Source organism: Ranitomeya variabilis, chromosome 1 (genome assembly GCF_051348905.1).
Source record: "Ranitomeya variabilis isolate aRanVar5 chromosome 1, aRanVar5.hap1, whole genome shotgun sequence".
In the NCBI taxonomy this organism is placed as follows: domain Eukaryota; kingdom Metazoa; phylum Chordata; class Amphibia; order Anura; family Dendrobatidae; genus Ranitomeya; species Ranitomeya variabilis.
Window position 1 is genome coordinate 515119940 of NC_135232.1, and position 18854 is coordinate 515138793.

The 18854-nt window shown below is 43.1% G+C and overlaps 1 protein-coding gene across 10 annotated transcripts in view; it reads left to right on the top strand.

Annotated features, from left to right (window-relative positions):
* Positions 1 to 18854, top strand: part of PTPRS (protein tyrosine phosphatase receptor type S) — a 721726-nt gene that overhangs the window by 636556 nt on the left and 66316 nt on the right. For all 10 annotated transcript variants that reach the window (XM_077253515.1, XM_077253581.1, XM_077253506.1 and 7 more), the window contains one exon: positions 5644 to 5756. In XM_077253515.1, the coding sequence (XP_077109630.1) occupies positions 5644 to 5756 (113 nt within the window). The remainder of the gene's footprint in view (positions 1 to 5643; positions 5757 to 18854) is intronic.

Sequence of the window (18854 nt, forward strand, 5' to 3'; positions counted from 1 at the left end):
GAAGCATCCTGGGCCTCCATAACATCTCAGCAGTGTCACAGGCTGATTGCCTCCATGCCACGCCGCATTGAAGCAGTCATTTCTGCCAAAGGATACCCGACCAAGTATTGAGTGCATAACTGAACATTATTATTTGATGGTTTTTTTGTTTGTTATTAAAAAACACTTTTATTTGATTGGACGGGTGAAATATGCTAATTTATTGAGACAGGTTTTTTTGGGTTATAAGGAGTTGTATGCCAAAATCATCAGTATTAAAACAATAAAAGACCTGACAAATTTCAGTTGGTGGATAATGAATCTATAATATATGAAAGTTTAATTGTAATCATTACATTATGGTAAATAATGAAATTTAACACTATATGCTAATTTTTTGAGAAGGACCTGTATATATACATTCACCGGCCACTTTATTAGGTACACCTGTCCAACTTCTTGTTAACACTTAATTTCTAATCAGCCAATCACATGGCGGCAACTCAGTGCATTTAGGCATGTAGACATGGTCAAGACAATCTCCTGCAGTTCAAACCGAGCATCATTATGGGGAAGAAAGGTGATTTGAGTGCCTTTGAACGTGGCATGGTTGTTGGTGCCAGAAGGGCTGGTCTGAGTATTTCAGAAACTGCTGATCTACTGGGATTTTCACGCACAACCATCTCTAGGGTTTACAGAGAATGGTCCGAAAAAGAAAAAAAATCCAGTGAGCGGCAGTTCTGTGGGCGGAAATGCCTTGTTGATGCCAGAGGTCAGAGGAGAATGGGCAGACTGGTTCGAGCTGATAGAAAGGCAACAGTGACTCAAATCGCCACCCGTTACAACCAAGGTAGGCCTAAGAGCATCTCTGAACGCACAGTGCGTCGAACTTTGAGGCAGATGGGCTACAGCAGCAGAAGACCACACCGGGTACCACTCCTTTCAGCTAAGAACAGGAAACTGAGGCTACAATTTGTACAAGCTCATCGAAATTGGACAGTAGAAGATTGGAAAAACGTTGCTTGGTCTGATGAGTCTCGATTTCTGCTGCGACATTCGGATGGTAGGGTCAGAATTTGGCGTAAACAACATGAAAGCATGGATCCATCCTGCCTTGTATGGAGCATCTTTGGGATGTGCAGCCGACAAATCTGCGGCAACTGTGTGATGCCATCATGTCAATATGGACCAAAATCTCTGAGGAATGCTTCCAGCACCTTGTTGAATCTATGCCACGAAGAATTGAGGCAGTTCTGAAGGCAAAAGGGGTCCAACCCGTTACTAGCATGGTGTACCTAATAAAGTGGCCAGTGAGTATATGTGTATATATATATATATATATATATATATATATATATATATATATATATATATATATATAAAAACGAAACCCGACTTTGGATTACAGATCGTGTACCGCCGACCCGATCCCAGAGTGGGATTGGGTCGGGTTTCACGAAACCCGACTTTGCTAAAAGTCGGCGACTTTTGAAAAGTGCCGATCTGTTTCGCTCAACCCTATTTAAAACTTAAAGCAAGGACTCCAGGACGGACATATTTCTGAACTATTTTCACTTTGGAAAACACTTTGATTCCACATGTGCCTTAAAGATGTTGTTGGAACCTACCGTAAACTTAGAAATCTGCCCTCCACCAGAACAGAAGTGGTCATCTCATGACCATCAGTGGCCAGACTGCTGAGGCCACTCTAACAGTCAATTTGAGAGTTTTAACTCTTTTATCTGTCTTTTTCTGAGCTGCTTTCAGATGATTTACGACCATTTCTTTATCCAACTTCTACTATGTGTAAAATAATGGAAGAGTAATTGTACTGTCTTTAATTATAAGGAAAAGTAATTAAAGTAATGGCAATTTGGTAGTATATGCACACAGAGTTTTTTTAGGAGTTTTTTAGTGGTCAAGTCTGCATTAACCCCTTAATGACCGCCAATACGCCCTTTAACTGACTTGAGATATAAGAGAATAGCCTCTCCATACAGGAGACAATCCAGCAGCTGTTGGCTGACAAATTGCTGTATAAGCCATGATCAGTGTTAGCACCTTCAAAATCTGTTTAACCCTTTAGATACTGCTGTCAATAGTGACTGCATCATATAAATGGTTAACAGAGTTTGGGGGCTTCCTCTTTATCCTAACTGGTGCCCTGAGATCATGATTGTGTTGTCCTGATGTTTGCCATGGCAATTCATGACAAAATAGCGGCCTCAGAGTCTGACGGCTGTTGTAACCTGTTCAGAAGTTTATGGCATTTAGGTGGTAAAAATACACATTTTCATTTCTGTCATGACACTTTGCATTAATTCCTGAAAATAACCTGAAGGGTTAATAAATGTCCTGACTGCAGTTTTCAATATGACAGGGGGTGCTGTTTTTAAAATGGTATCACTTTTGGGGGTTTCCCAATATATAGGACCCCTAAAGTCACTTCAAACCTGGATAGGTCCCTACAAAATAAATTTTGTAAATTTCCATGAAAAAATGAAAAATTGCTGCTACATTATTAAACCTCCTAAAATGCTAACAAAATAAAATAACATTGTACAAATGGTGCTGATGTAAAGCAGACATGAGGGAAATGTTATTTATTAATGCTTTTCTGTGGTATGACCATCTGGATTAAAGGGATAATCATTCAAATTTTGAAAATTGCTAATTTTTTAACATTTTTCTCAAATTTATGATATTTTTATAAATAAACACAAAACATATCGACCTAAATTTTTAATTATCATAAAGCATAATGTGTCACGAAAAAACTGTCTCAAAATCACTGGGATTTGTTGAAGTGTTTCAGAGTTATTACCACATAAAGTGACACTGGTCAGATTTAAAAAATTTGTCTCCGTTACTTAGGGGTTAAAAAATAACTTGAATGCTTGAAAGACTCTTCTCACTCATTTCTATTGGGAAACCATCTTGCTGTTCATATAGTCAGTATTTTTATTGCTTCAGCTTTTAAAAAACACCTGGTTGAAAAAAATGAATGTGCATGTCAGTTTGATGCGGCTCCTGATGTAAGCCAAAATCAGGACAATCAGAGGAAAAGTATAATAAACATGTCACCACTTCTGTATTTATCACCCACTCCTGGTTGTGGCTTATAAATACTGATAGAAAATACTGACCAAATTCTGACCATGACCAAAAACATATGTATTGCCCACAAAATTGTGTGACCATAGTTTTTGAAAACCATGTGCACATGGACATGAATGTAGGCCATATGCATCCCCCATAATGTGATTTAACACCCTAACTGCAAGATGTGTTCTGACCTAGAAAAGAAAATATTGCCACCACTAGTTTTTCCTTAACTCCTTGTGTGATGGAATAGTTTCAGATAAAAAGGAAGTTGACGCTTCACTTGAGACAAATGCAATGGATGTACTGCCTTAGTTTTCTGCAGAATGGCAGGCACGGTACTGCATAAGGTGCGTGCCTCTGACTGCAGAGCCCCTATGGGATAGCTAGAAGGAAATTGTGCAGTGCCTAATTCCCCCCTCCCACTACTCCCCAGTTGATGCCATAATTGGGACGCCCAACGGACCAACCGGAAGAAAGAGGAAGGGAAGTCCGGCCACACCCTCAGGGGTTAAATTCTGGTGCCCGGGACCAGTGCCTCCCTCTTTCTCCCCGGCTGACCCTTGGAGCCTGTTGTCCCACCCTCCCTCCCTTTTAAACTTGTGAACGTGCTGTGCGATAATTGTTAAATGTTTTAATTATTACAACAAAAAAAAAATTTGATGATTTTTATTACGTCACAGCGGTAGGTAGAGGGGGGCAAAGGTTCGTAACCGCTCATCGGCTTGCTAGCCCAGCGGTCATCGACGGGGCCTTCAGCGATGAGTCCGTTGCGAATTGTAATTGCCCTTCTCTACTTTTCAATTAATAAACTGTGACCGGCCTGCTAAACCCATCCAGGGCTATCGGTATTTTTTATTACGGGACTGGGGGAGGGGGGAAGGCACACGGGTCTCTGCAGTCTAAATAAAGCTAAGCTGACAGATAGCACATAAACACTTTAACCCCTTAGTGACAGAGACGATCATTATCTTAATGACCGTTAATCTGACCAGTGTCATTTATGAGGTAGTAACTCCTGAATGCTTCTATGTATCCCAGGAAAGATACATATCCTGATGAAGAGGCCATTGTACCTTGAAACGCGTTGAATAAACCACACTTTAGTGCGTGAAGAATTCTGGATCTTCATTTATTTGGCAGCGCAGATCAAATCCACGCTTTCCCAGTCATTTAATGTTGATGATTATGGCTTACAGCCAATGAAGACTCAAAAGTCATTATCTCAGTAAATTAGAATACTTTAGAACCCCAACCTGAAAAATGATTTTAAAATCTGAAATGTTGGCCTACTGAAATGTATATTCAGTAAATGCACTCAGTACTTGGTCGGGGCTCCTTTTGTATCAATTACTGCATCAATGCTGCGTGGCATGGAGGCAATCAGTCTGTGGCACTGCTGAGGTGTTATGGAAGCCCAGGTTGCTTTGATAGCAGCATTCAGCTTGTCTGCATTGTTGGGTCTGGTGTCTCTCATCTTCCTCTTGACAATATCCCATAGATTCTCAAATTATTCAAAACAGGAATTAATGCAAAGTGGAATGAAAAAAATATGTATATATTTTTGTTCCACTAAAATACTGATTTAACCCAAATTTTTCATTTTCACAATTTTTTTTACTGGAGTGCATGAGATTTGTCAATTTCGCAATGACACAGCCTGTTAGACCTTGCTTATGGCAGAACCTAATGGGCCACCATACTCCATTACCTGGCCTCGGGATGTCATTACAATTATCGGAACTGGGAGGGTTAAAGAAAGAGGCCTCCATTAACTGCCCAGATGCTCACTATTCCGATTGACAGGTAGTCGAGGCCAGGAAGCGTCTTGTTAGGTAGCAGAGCCATGTGGCATAGAATTGACAGAAGACAAGTAATATTGTGAAGGATCATTTAAAAGGACGCATAAGTGAAATGAAAATAGTTTACAAATATTGCCAATAATGAGTTACAAGAGGGCTAATTATTGGGCCTATGTATTATCTGCACAGTGCCATCGCTTGATAATTGTTACAAATAGCTTCTTGTAAAATTTAGGAAAAGCCTAATCCAGAATTAGTGTCTGTCTTGTCCACTAAATGGACAGCTGAATTCTGCCCCCATAATGTAAAACGTACACTGCGCCCCTCTTTCAGTGGCTACACCATCAGAGTGTAATAGGTAAGGAATCCCTGATCGTCAACCGTCCAGATAATGGGAATTAGGTGAGGTCAGGATGGGTGAGAAAACAAGTGTGCTTGCCTGTTTCTGTCATTTCATAGACTCCCCATTTAGCCTTGCCCTACAGTGTATGCAGCCTATTTGTATATGCATATTCTGTGCATATGAATTGTATACTTGTCATCTTGTTTTTTATTTTTTGTCTTTCATATTAGTTTCTGATATAATATTGCCATTTAATGTGTTATTCTTATTTGTCCCCATCAACAGCAAACCAGACAGGTAAGAACTCAGTTTTGTTATTTTGCATATTTCATCTTACATGTTATTAATGCTTAGTGTGGTGGGGTTTTATTTCTCTTGAAAGGAAAAAATAATTGCTTATTTTTTGCTTTTTTAAAGTAAAAGGAAAAACTCCGAACCCAGGACCAAATGTCTTTTGAACAATGCAGAGATTCCTCCCCACCACCCTACTGACCCAGTAGAAATGAGACGGATAAACTTTCAAACTCCAGGTAATGGCGAAAATTTTAATTTTTATTAATTGTGAAATGAAATGCAATCACATCACACACAGCTATATTGAGGTCTGTGCTGACTATGCTGTCCATAGCCTGCTGACGGCCTATAATGTTCCTCAGTTAGCTTCACTTTTACATGAAGGCATATCGTTTTTTTCCTCCTATTTTTAGAGAAACGATGGCATATTCCAACATAGGATGTACATGTACCGGATGAAGGTGGGGAATTCTTTGGCCTTATAAAAGCAACACAGCGTGATGAATCTGGGTCCATAATGTAGACCCATGCGGACAGCTTGCTCTGCCATATGCCTTTTTGCATACAAACATTACAAATTAAATGAAGGTTAAAGAATTCCTGCAGTGATTTTCTTAAAAAAAACCTCTTGGATTCACAGCATCATTGCTCCTAGGGTTAGGTGGGGTAAGTGTAGGGTGACTGGAGCGCTTCATGTATCTGTAATATGGCAGCCAAATATTAAGAACAATTTCCTGTTAGTGATTTATGACAGCAACACACACCTTGGCTTTGCTGGGATATTATAGGGACACTGGAATAACCACCTCCCTGCTTCAAACCACAAGGTGTATTCCCTTCTTGTGCATTAAGGCATATACCACTGGAAATTCATACATGTATAGTAGATGTGCATCCTACCAATAGGACCTGCATATTTCCATATTGGGACCCTTGCATTGTCAGTGAGAGGTGATTGGAACACCGCCTGGTTCTTGAGAGTTGTGTGTCTCAATGGTGGGTCCTGCATCTACAACATATTTACAGTAGCTTACGAAAGTACTGTATCCACTCCCCCTTGGCTTTTAACCTATTTTGTTACATTACAACCTATGTTTAAATATTTTTGTAATCTGATTTGTGTGTGATGTATCAGGACTAAATAGTCTAAGTTGGTGTAGTGAGAAAAATATAGACATAAATTAAATTTATGGGATCAAATAACTAAAACTTGGCAATTGCATATACTGTATATTCACCCCTTTTGCCATGAAACCCCTAAAAATTTCTGGTGCAAGCAATTAACTTCATAAGTCACATGCTTAGTGATAGGAAGTCTAACCTTATGCAATCTAAGCGTCACATGGTCTGTCTGTATATACACACCTTTTCTGAAAGGACACATAGGCTGCAACACCATTAAGCAAGAGGAACCACTAAGGAAACTCACCACGAAGACCAAGGAGATCTTTAAACAAGTCAGGGACAAAGTTGCTGAGAAGTACAAGTCAGGGTTGGTTTATATAAAAAAAAAATCCCAATCTGATGATCCCCCGGAGCCCCATAAAATCCATTATCACATGTAAAGAACATGGTACCACAACAAACATGCCAAGAGAGGGCTGCCCTCCAAAACTCTCAGACCAGGGAAGGAGGGCACTAAGCAGCGAGCAGTCCATATAGAAAAAAGAAGAAATGGAGCCAGCAAAAAGATCAGATTTGATCCTACACTATTAATATCGGTATAATATAATCATCAACAACATTTCTCGCTATGTTTTTTTTTATCAGATATACGACTTTATCATGATTTCTGTGTTTTTCTCTATCTACATCACAGGTGCTGCACCTTATAATTAGAGATGAGCGGTGTTCGCCAATTTCAAATTTGAGCTGTTTTGGGTGGTGTTCGAGTCGTTCGACGAACTCGAACAATTTGCTTAAAATTCGTCTGTTCGAGTTTTTGTTCGATAACTGTTCGTTCACCAAAAGCCTATCTTGATTTTCACATTAAAACTGTTTATCAATGTTAATAGACTGTTTCATTGTAAAGTGTGTGTGTGTGTGGGGGGGGGGGGGCTTTGATAGACCTGTGCTCAAATAATGCCGACCTCCATTTCTATTTCTTTCCCACATTTACAGTGGGGCGGTGCAGTCTCTCAGCCTATCAGCAGTGCACACACACACAGCAATGTGCATGTGATGCACACAAGCAAAGGCATGTGTCATTGGGTGTGTATGTCACATGTCCTTGCCCTATAAGAACCAGCTATTTTCCCCGTCGCCACCATTTCCTCACTGCTGCAGCTTAGTGTTAGACGGTGGGCGCTATACAGTCTAAGAGTCTTTTTTGCGAGCTAATTTTCTGAGAGATAGGTTTAGAGAGTCGGGACTAGTTGTAATATCAGCCATTTTCATGGTAGGTTACAGCAGTTCCTAGCACCTTTTGCCAGGCAGGTCTGTGCCAGTGCTGTGCAAGTGTTTGTCACAGCATTTGGTGTACTCTAGCTCAGCCAATCCTTTTGGGCTAGTAGCATTGTCTGGTAGTCATCTGAGAAGCCGCCTGTGAAGCTAGCTACACCGCCTGTGTATCTCAATTTTTACTGCATGTAACCCAGTAAATCGTTTTGGGCTTAGTAGCAGTGTCTGCTCGTCAGCGGAGTAGCCCACCTGTGAAGCTACACTGCCTGTGTATCTAAATTTTTACTGCATCTAACCCAGTAAATCGTTTTGGGCCTAGGAGCAGTTTCTGCATGTCAGCGGAGTAGCCCGCCTGTGAAGCTACACCGCCTGTGTATCTACATTTTTACTGCATCTAACCCAGTAAATCGTTTTGGGCCTAGGAACAGTGTCTGCACGTCAGCTGAGTAGCCCACCTGTGAAGCTAGCTATACTGCCTGTGTACCTAAATTTTTACTGCATCTAACCTAGTAAATCATTTTGGGCTTAGTAGCAGTGTCTGCACGCCTGCGGAGTAGCCCGCCTGTGAAGCTACACCGCCTGTGTATCTAAATTTTTACTGTGTCTAACCCAGTAAATCGTTTTGGGCCTAGGAGCAGTGTCTGCACGTCAGCGGAGTAGCCCGCCTGTGAAGCTACACTGCCTGTGTATCTAAATTTTTACTGCATCTAACCCAGTAAATCGTTTTGGGCCTAGGAGCAGTCTCTGCACGTCAGCGGAGTAGCCCGCCTGTGAAGCTACACTGCCTGTGTATCTAAATTTTTACTGCATCTAACCCAGTAAATCGTTTTGAGCCTAGGAGCAGTGTCTGCACGTCAGCGGAGTAGCCCGCCTGTGAAGCTACACCACCTGTATATCTACATTTTTACTGCATCTAAACCAGTAAATCGTTTTGGGCCTAGGAGCAGTGTCTGCATGTCAGCGGAGTAGCCCGCCTGTGAATCTAGCTACACCACCTGTGTATCTAAATTTTTACTGCATCTAACCCAGTAAATCGTTTGGGCTTAGTAGCAGTGTCTGCACGTCAGCGGAGTAGCCCACCTGTGAAGCTACACTGCCTGTGTATCTACATGTTTACTGCATCTAACACAGTAAATCGTTTTGGGCCTAGGAGCAGTGTCTGCACGTCAGCGGAGTAGCCCGCCTGTGAAGCTACACCGCCTGTGTATCTAAATTTTTATTTTATCTAACCCAGTAAATCGTTTTGGGATGAGTAGTAGTGTCTGCACGTCAGCGGAGTAGCCCACCTGTGAAGCTACACTGCCTGTGTATCTAAATTTTTACTGCATCTAACCCAGTAAATCATTTTGGGCTTAGTAGCAGTGTCTGCACGTCAGCAGAGTAGCCCGCCTGTGAAGCTACACCGCCTGTGTATCTACATTTTTACTGCATCTAACCCAGTAAATCGTTTTGGGCCTAGGAACAGTGTCTGCACGTCAGCCGAGTAGCCCGCCTGTGAAGCTAGCTATACTGCCTGTGTATCTAAATTTTTACTGCATCTAACCTAGTAAATCATTTTGGGCTTAGTAGCAGTGTCTGCACGTCTGCGGAGTAGCCCGCCTGTGAAGCTACACCGCCTGTGTATCTAAATTTTTACTGTGTCTAACCCAGTAAATCGTTTTGGGCCTAGGAGCAGTGTCTGCACGTCAGCGGAGTAGCCCGCCTGTGAAGCTACACTGCCTGTGTATCTAAATTTTTACTGCATCTAACCCAGTAAATCGTTTTGGGCCTAGGAGCAGTCTCTGCACGTCAGCGGAGTAGCCCGCCGGTGAAGCTACACTGCCTGTGTATCTAAATTTTTACTGCATCTAACCCAGTAAATCATTTTGGGCTTAGTAGCAGTGTCTGCACGTCAGCAGAGTAGCCCGCCGGTGAAGCTACACCGCCTGTGTATGTAAATTTTTACTGCATCTAACCCAGTAAATCGTTTTGGCCCTAGGAGCAGTGTCTGCACGTCAGCGGATTAGCCCGTCTGTGAAGCTAGCTACACTGCCTGTGTATCTAAATTTTTACTGCATCTAACCCAGTAAATCGTTTTGGGCCTAGTACCACAGTTTGGCCACTCAGCTCTGCTCCGTTTCCATCCATTGTTTTTTGTGCCAACAACTACAGAGTTGCCAATTAGTAAAGCACCAAAATAAGTGGCAATAGGCCTGCTGCTGGTGGAAAGGGGAATAGGCATGTTGGAAAGGGAAAAAAAGGTTGTGCCAGTGGGGTAGGTGGTAAAGCAACAGTAACATCTGCAGAAGAAAGACCATCTTCCAGCCAAAGTAAGATGTCTAATTCTTTTCGTGGACAATCTGAAATGATCCCTTTCTTACGACCATCACTACGAGCATCGCTACAAATTCCAGATGAGGCACAAAAACAGCAGGTGCTTGAACAGATATCAAGTGCTCGTTCAAGTGGGCTCTCCTCCACCTCAACTTCAACATCACAAATACTCCAGTCCTCAGAGGTGTCACCTCAATCTCACTTGCTTCCTCACAGCTCCGAAGTCTCCAGCCGCCCATCTGAGTGTGGGGTAACACAGTTGAGTCTGCAGAGCTGTTTACTCATACTATAGCCTGGGAATCAGAGGTTTGCTCCAGAGCTTCTGTGAATCCAGACGAGGAAATGATCTGCACTAAATGCGCAGAATCTTTGTGAGTCGGATCCAGGCCCAGATGAAGAAGGTTCTGAGCATAATGTAGACCCTCGTTCCCAAACTGTAACTCCTGTTGGTGGAGACAATGAGGAAGATGATGATGAGACTGAGATACCTGATTGGAACAAAAACTTGACTTTTCGGTCAGGGCAGGAAGAGGTTGGCTCTGAGGACGACGGGTGTGAGAACACACAGGGTGATGATGATGAGGTTGGAGACCCAACTTACTGTCAACCCACAGTCCGCCAGTCCATGAGGTCAGCAGGAGGTGGAGGAGGATGCTAGTGACGAGTCTGACGATGAGGTTAGGTTGCGCCTTCCTTGACAGAGACGAAGTACTGGAAGCACATCAACAACTGCATCCTCAACCACAACTGTGCCTCTGAGCACAAGTCGTGGTGGCTGTTCAGGTCACATGGGCTCTAAGCCTTGCATAGCCTGGGCATTTTTTGAGATTGCAAAGAATGACCCAACTCATGTTGTCTGTAAGATTTGTCACCAAAATCTCAGTAGAGGCCAAAAAATGAATCGTTTGAGTACTTCATGCATGAACCGTCACATGGATATGAGGCATAAGTTGCAGTGGGAAGCTCACTGTGCTACAATGCGGCCTAGTGGGCTGGGCCAACCACCGTCTGCCCCATCAAGTGCATCCGCGTCCTCTTCATCCTCTGTGACTGTGGGGACAGCAGTCACACATTGTTTTGGACTAAACCTTCCACCTCTTTACCCGCAACAGCCAGTGAGATTGGCAGGTCGTCAGTAGATTTGCAAGTGGAAACACCTGCTGGTGTTGAGAGCTCTCCGACATCGAGACCACCACATTTTGTTCGAAGAAACATAATATCTCTGCCTGCACCTTCCTCACAGACCAGCAGTTTGCCGGGGACACCCTACTCAACCCTGTCTAAGCACGGCAGCCAGCCCTCGGTCCCTCAGATGTGGACAAGTAAAAGACCATTTCTTCCTAGCCATGACAAAGCTAAGAGGTTGAATTTCACCATCTGCAAGCTGTTGGCTACAGAAATGCTGCCTTTCCGCCTGGTGGACACAGAGGATTTTCGAGACTTTATGTCCGTTGCAGTGCCTTAGTACCAGATGCCCAGTCGCCATTACTTCTCAAAGAAAGCTGTGCCTGCGCTACACCAGCATGTCACACACATCACCGCTTCCTTGAGAAACTCTGTGTGTGACAGGGTGCATTTCACTACAGACACTTGGACGAGTAGACATGGACAGGGGCATTACATGTCGGTGACTGGGCATTGGGTAACTATCGTGACATCAGGAGAAGGGGCTGCTGTCCAAGTCTTGCCGTTCCTTACGAGGTGCGCGTCTATCCTCTGTATCTCTAAGTTCCTCCACTGCTTCTGCCTCCTCAACCTCCTCTCGGTCCTTCAGCTGCACCCAAAGCCTGTCTGGTAATGCCACCCGTGTTCTAACTGCGCAAAAGGAATCCTGCTCACCTCCTTACTATGCTGTCACCAGGGCTCAACGGCATCACACGGTGTTTACCTTGAAATGTTGGGGAAATGTGAGTCACACAGCTGAGGAGTTGTGGTTAGCTCTGGAGACCGAGTTCCATCAATGGTTGTCGCCAATGAACCTGCAGCCAGGGAAGGCCGTGTGCGACAATGCTGCAAACCTGGGTTGCAGCCCTTCGCCCAGGCAATGTCACACACGTGCCTTGTATGGTTCACGTTTTGAACCTGGTTGTCCAGCAATTTTTATCACACTATTCCGGACTAGATGGGCTTCTGCAGAGGGCACGGTTGCTGTGTGCTCACTTCCGCCGTTCGCATCCCGAAGCTCAACGACTGACATCTCTACAGAAGTCGATGGGCCTGCCAGTTGACCGGCTGAAATGCAATGTGCCCACACAGTGGAATTCAACTCTGCACATGTTGCAGTGACTGTCGCAGCACCGACAAGCCCTGGTGCAATACGATATGATGTATAGCCTGGGCCAATGAGATCCAGAGGTGGGGCAAATCACGCTGCAGGAGTGGTCTCAGATCAGGGACCTATGCACCCTTCTGCACAGTTTTGAAATAGCGACGAAGATGTTTAGTGCTGACGATGCCATTATCAGCATGACTATTCCGGTCATTTACATGCTGGAGCACACCTTAAACAGTATTCGGAGTCAGGTGGTGGGACAAGAGGAGGAGGAGGAGGAACAGGAGGAGTCATATGCGGAAGGGATAATATCTCTAAGGTCCAGATGGTCGGCAGCACCAAGGAAGGTGCAGGAGCCGAGGAAGAAGTGGAGGACGAACTGGCGCTGGGCATGGAAGACTCATCAGATGAGGGAGACTTTGATCAAATTTCTGTTGTGTGAGGTTGGGGGGGAGGGCAGAGGAAGGAAGCATGATTCTCACCTCACCACCACCAAGACAACAAGGACTTGGTCCTCCAGGATGCGCAAGACACATGAGTGCCTTCTTGCTGCACTACCTGCAACATGACCCTCGGATTGTCAGAATCCGAAGTAATGCCGACTACTGGGTTGCCACACTCTTACATCCCCGGTAAAAGGAAATTTTGTGAAATAATTCCTGCCATAGAAAGGGATTCACGTATGCAGGAGTATCAGCAGAGACTGTTGCAGAATCTTACATCTGCTTTTCCACAAAACACCAGTGGTGCACGTAGTGAATCTCTGAGTTCTAACTTGCCAACCGTGGGACTGTTGAGTCATCACTAAAACCGTAATAGTAACATCGTATCTGGTGGTAACAGCAATTTTTCCAATCGTTTCAAGAATTTTTTAGACCATCCTTTGCAAGGCCACAGGAGACAAGAAGTCTGACGCATATCCAACACTTAGAGAGGATGGTACAGGAGTATCTCCAAGTTAACATAAATGCCATGACTGTGGAACTGGACCCTTGCTCATTTTGGGCTTCCAATCTGGTAAAATGGCCTGAGCTCGCCACTCACGCCTTGGAGATCTTGTCGTGCCCCGCAGCCAGCGTTCTCTCTGAACGTGTGTTCAACACTGCTGGTGGTGTGCTGACAGATAAGCGCACGCGGCTGTCCAGTGACAATGTAGACAGACTAACGTTCATCAAGATGAACAAATCCTGGAACCGCAAGGACTTTTCTACCCCTGTGTCATCCTGGGGAGACTAAAAGCTTGATGAGTTTTGAAAATCACCTCACCAACCATTTTAAGAAACTCTGGCGAAATTGATGCTACTTAAGTGGTGTCTGTGGCCCAATTTTTGAAAAAAAAATGGAGACTCTTTTTGGAGTCCCCTTGCTGTGTTTTATATGATGTTGACATCGTCAATTCTAGGTGGGTGGGGTCGCTCCCCCTCCCTTTTAAACTTTAGAAACTACATACACTATGGATTGGTGTAACACAGATGGTTGAGTCTGCAGAGCTGTTTACTCATACTATGGCCTGGGATTCAGAGGTCTGCTCCAAAGCTTCAGTGTCTGCTAGTCAACAGAGTAGCCCACCCGTTAAGCAAGCTACACTGCCTGTTTACTTAATTAATCATTTTTAACTGCATCTAGCCCAGGAAATCCTTTTGGGCCTAGTAGCATTTTGTGCTACTCAGCAGAGTACCCCACCCATGAAGCAAGCTACACCGCCTTCTTCCTTTTTCAATCTAACCCCTTGGCTCTGGGGTGTCCGCTCTCCCTCCAGCTCTCTCCTTCTCACAGGTGGACTACCGCGTGTATTCACACTGTGGCGAATCTTTTGAGCCCAGGCATAAGAAGTTGTCGAGGTAATGGATAATATGTGCCCCCTTAGAAACGTCCATGACGACCCATTCGAGGAAGCAACTAAATGCCTAAACGGATATGGAGCACCCCATGGGCAAACAGCGATCTATGTAGTATGCTCCTTCTCAGAAGCAGCCCAATAGGCACACACTATTCAGAGGCACAGGTAGTAACCGGAACGCCCCCTCAATGTCTGTTTTGGCCATTAGGGTGCCCCTTCCCAACTTCTTGACCCGCCTGATTGCCCGTCAAAGGAGGTACAGTACATAGTACTGTACTTGGTTCCGCATTGATGTTGTCGTTTACTGACCTGCCCCTTGGATATGACAAATGGTGGATTAGTCTGAATGTATTGGGTTCCTTTTTTGGCACGACTCCCAACGGGGATACCACTACGTGTTCTAAGGAAAGTGTTCTGAATGGACCCGCCATTCTACCTAAAGATATTTCTTTTTTAAAATTTGTCACGACGTCTGGGTGTTGGTAGGCTGATTTTAGATTTTTACTCCAGCCTTTCTTGATTTTATAAAGCCATGACATGCCTATATCTGTGTCTCCTCCTCCTTTTACTCCTCCACCTCTTTTCTTTTCACATGCCTATATGTACTTGTGACTTTTTCATGTGTTTGTTGTGTCTTCTGAGCAGTTTGTCAGCTTTTGGACACCTTTTAAGGTGTTTTCTATGTGTTTTCTATGTGTTTGTATGTGTTTGTGTTTGCCTGCCATTGGTTTCAATGGGGTTCGACGAACATTCGTTGAACACGCCCCAATTCAACTAACCGAACTCGAACACTAGGGGGGTGGCTCAACACTACTTATAATTAGATTAATGAAACATGTGTATAGAGGTGTGGTTACCTGGAGAGAGTTCTCTATATTTTGTTTAAATTGCACTTTAGAAGTCAGGTTATGATTAAGAAGAATCGCTTCAAAACACATCTACCCTGTTATTGAATTTCTTGTGGGACGATCTCCCAGATATTTAATATAAAATCCATGTCAAGTGTGAACTTTACCCTGATACTAGGTTTTAAAGCATAAAATAAAGTCTGGGATTTTAACAGAGGTGCTGGATCCATTTCTTCTCTTTTCTACATGGACTGCTTCAACCTGGGTTGTAAGATCCTGTGCACTCGATGATAGGTGAGCTGATCACTTTTCTTTATTGCATTACTCAGAGAGGCAGCACAGAGATCAAAGGTAATCCTTGAAGGAGCTGCAGAGTTCCCAAGCAGAGACTGGAGGATCTGTCCCTACAACCACAATATGTTGTACACACCATAGAGGTGGGACTTATGGAAGAGTGAATAGAAAAAACCCTTTGCTCACACGCAAGCATAGTAAGGCTTGTTTTCAGTTTCTCAAAAGACATGTGGGAGACTCCTCAAATGGAGGAATATGTTGTGGTCAGATAAAACAAAACTTGAACTTTTTGGCCACCAAGGTAAATGCTATGTCTGGCGCAAAATTATCACAGCTCATCACCCTGAGAACACCATCCCCACAGTCAAACATGGTGGTGGCAGCTCCATGCTGTAGGGATCTTTTTCAGCAGCAGGGACAGGGAAAATAGTCCGAGTCGAGGGGAAGATAGATGGTGCGAAATACAGGGATATTCTTGAGCAAAAGCTGTTTCAGTCTGTCAGTGAGTTGAGACTGGTATGGAGGTTCATCTTCCAACAAGACAATGACCCAAAGTAAACTGCTAAAACAACACTCAAGTGGTTTAATGGGAAACATGTAAATGTTTTGGAGTAGCCTTGTCAAAGCCCAGACCTTAATAAAATTGAAAAACTGTGGTCAGACTTGAAGATTGCTATTCACTAGTGGAAACAATCTAACTTGAAAGAATTGGAGCAGTTTTGCCTTGAGGAATGGGAAAAAACTCCCAATGGCAAGATGTGGAATGCTCATAGAGCCTTATCCAAGGTGAGTTGCAGCTGTAATTGCTGCGAAAGGAGAATCTACAAAGTACTGACTTTATGTACCCTGAAGTTTTCACTTATTTTGTCCTATTTGTTGTTTGCTTCACAATAAAAGAAATCCAAATGTTCACAGTTGTAGACATGTTCTTTTCATGAACTGATGCAAACCCTCAAAAAACAATGAAATTCAAGGTTGTGAGGTAGCTAAACATGAAAAATGCCAAGGGGGACCAACAAAGTTCCTTACATTAAACTTATATTAAAAATGTTGCTACTGTAGGCCACCAAGTATACTGAAATGAACGCTCTCACTAACCCAGATTACCACGTATACAGATATTAACCCTAGAACGCATACCTGGGGCCTCGCAGGCCTGCCAGGTTACTTGTTTTCTATTTTCTGTAAAAGTACTTTAGTTAGAATTTTGAAAATCTAGGTAATCCTCAGGTATATAGTTGTTAGTAATTTCCAGTTATTCATATATTTTTTTGTTACAGACATTTCGGTATAACAACCTTTTTTTGGGACTACCCCATATTCACGCACCTGGGGCCTTTTAGGCCTGTACTTGGTTTACATGTGATACTCAATCTTTTTGTCTGTATTGTTGCTGGGGAAGAACTTTTATGACTCTGCTATTGCTGAGAAGAGTGTGGATTCTGCATGCCAGCGCTGCTATATTTGTCCAGCAAAGAAGGAAAGAAAATCGGAGCGTTTCTGTTCTACTTGCGGACAAAATGTATGCAAGGAACATTCAGCCGAAAAAATAATATGCGAGAATTGTCGGGGGAATATGTAAAGTTACAAATAAATATTCCTGCACCAAGTTTGCTACAACCAAAAAATGTTTTCATAAAAAAATTGCATATACAATGCCTATATTTGGAGTGCCCGTTTACTTACTTTTTTGTTGTTTTATGCACATAATTATGTTTTGAAATATACACATCTTAGGCTGTGTTCCCAGTAGCGCTGGGGTTCGCCAGAAGGGCATCCATAATGGATCTGACCTCCTGGTAACTCCAGCTAAGGCTGCCGGAATGGCGGGATTCTGCCAGCCTTAGCTGGGGTCACCAGGAGGTCAGATCCATTACGGATCCCCTCCTGGCGGACCCCAGCGCTAGTTGGAATGCATCCTTACCTTGCAATTGTAAAATAAATTTTGAAAAGTATTTTTATTTGAGTTATTCCGTGTTATTTGCACACAGGCCTAAAAGGCCCCAGGTGCGTGAATATGGGGTAGTCCCAAAAAAAGGTTGTTATACCGAAATGCCTATAACATAAAAATATATGAACAACTGGAAATTACTAACAACTATATACCTGAGGAATACCTAGAGTTTCAAAATTCTAACTAAAGTAATTTTACAGAAAATAGAAAACAAGAAACCTGGCAGGCCTGCGAGGCCCCAGGTATGCGTCCGCCAGCCTTAGCTGGGGTCACCAGGAGGTCAGATCCATTACGGAATCCCGTCCTGGCGGACCCCTGCGCTAGTGGGAATGCATCCTTACTTTGCAATAAACTTTGAAAAGTATTTTTATTTGAGTTATTCGATGATAATTGTAAACAGGCCTAAAAGGCCCCAGGTGCGTGAATGTGTAGATTTCTATGGGTATGCGTTCTAGGGTTAACACCTCCACTACTGTTCATAATTAAGAATTCTTACATTAAGCCCTTCACTGCCCTGGTGCACCAGAGATACTGATGTATTTAAGTTGTTTAATTAGGGTCACACATTTCTGATAGGCTTTCATAAGTTACTCTCAATAACTTGCTGGCATTTTGACCCATTTTTCCTGACAGCACTGGTGTAACTGAGTCAGGTGTGTAGATGTCTTTGCCCATATTGTACTTTTTCTTTTCTGCTCATACATTTTCTATGAAATTGATGTCAGAGCCTTAATATCAAATGCATAAGACATTTTGCCAACTACAGTTGGTTCAAATGACGCCAAGTGGCTTATCAGAAGCTTGTAGGACAATTACATTATTTAATGGAATTTTTCAATCCATTAAACATGTTGTAAAACAACTAGGCGTGTTCAAACTATTACTCCACGTGAATTTTGACAGAGCTGAGTTATGTATCATCACAATCCCTTCCAAATCCCATCTCACAATGTTGTCAGCTCTGACCCTTCCCTCCTTACACTGACTGCCTTGAGATGAGATCTGGAAGTGTTTGTAACTTATGTCTGCGTTTCAACATAACGCAGACATCAATGAGTAGAGGAGGGTGTTTTTTCCCTTACGTGCCTGCTTATGATTAGTCAACCTCATTCAGGGGAAAAAGTACACGCCCACAGAGACAAATCCCCGGCAATGCTCAGTTGAGCTATAATCTAAAATTTACAAGCTAATATCTCTGCCACAGAGAGGAGAAATTAAAAAAGAGAAACATTTTACTAAGCTCTGCAGGAACTATTCCATGATGTGGCCAGTTTAACAAGCTCAAACTGGTGAAAAGTCCCCTTAAAGGACTACCATTACATTTACACTGTTTGCATTTACTTATTTCAGAAAATACATGTGGCATTAAACATAAACAATATTTAGAATCATTTTTCAAATAAAAAATAATGT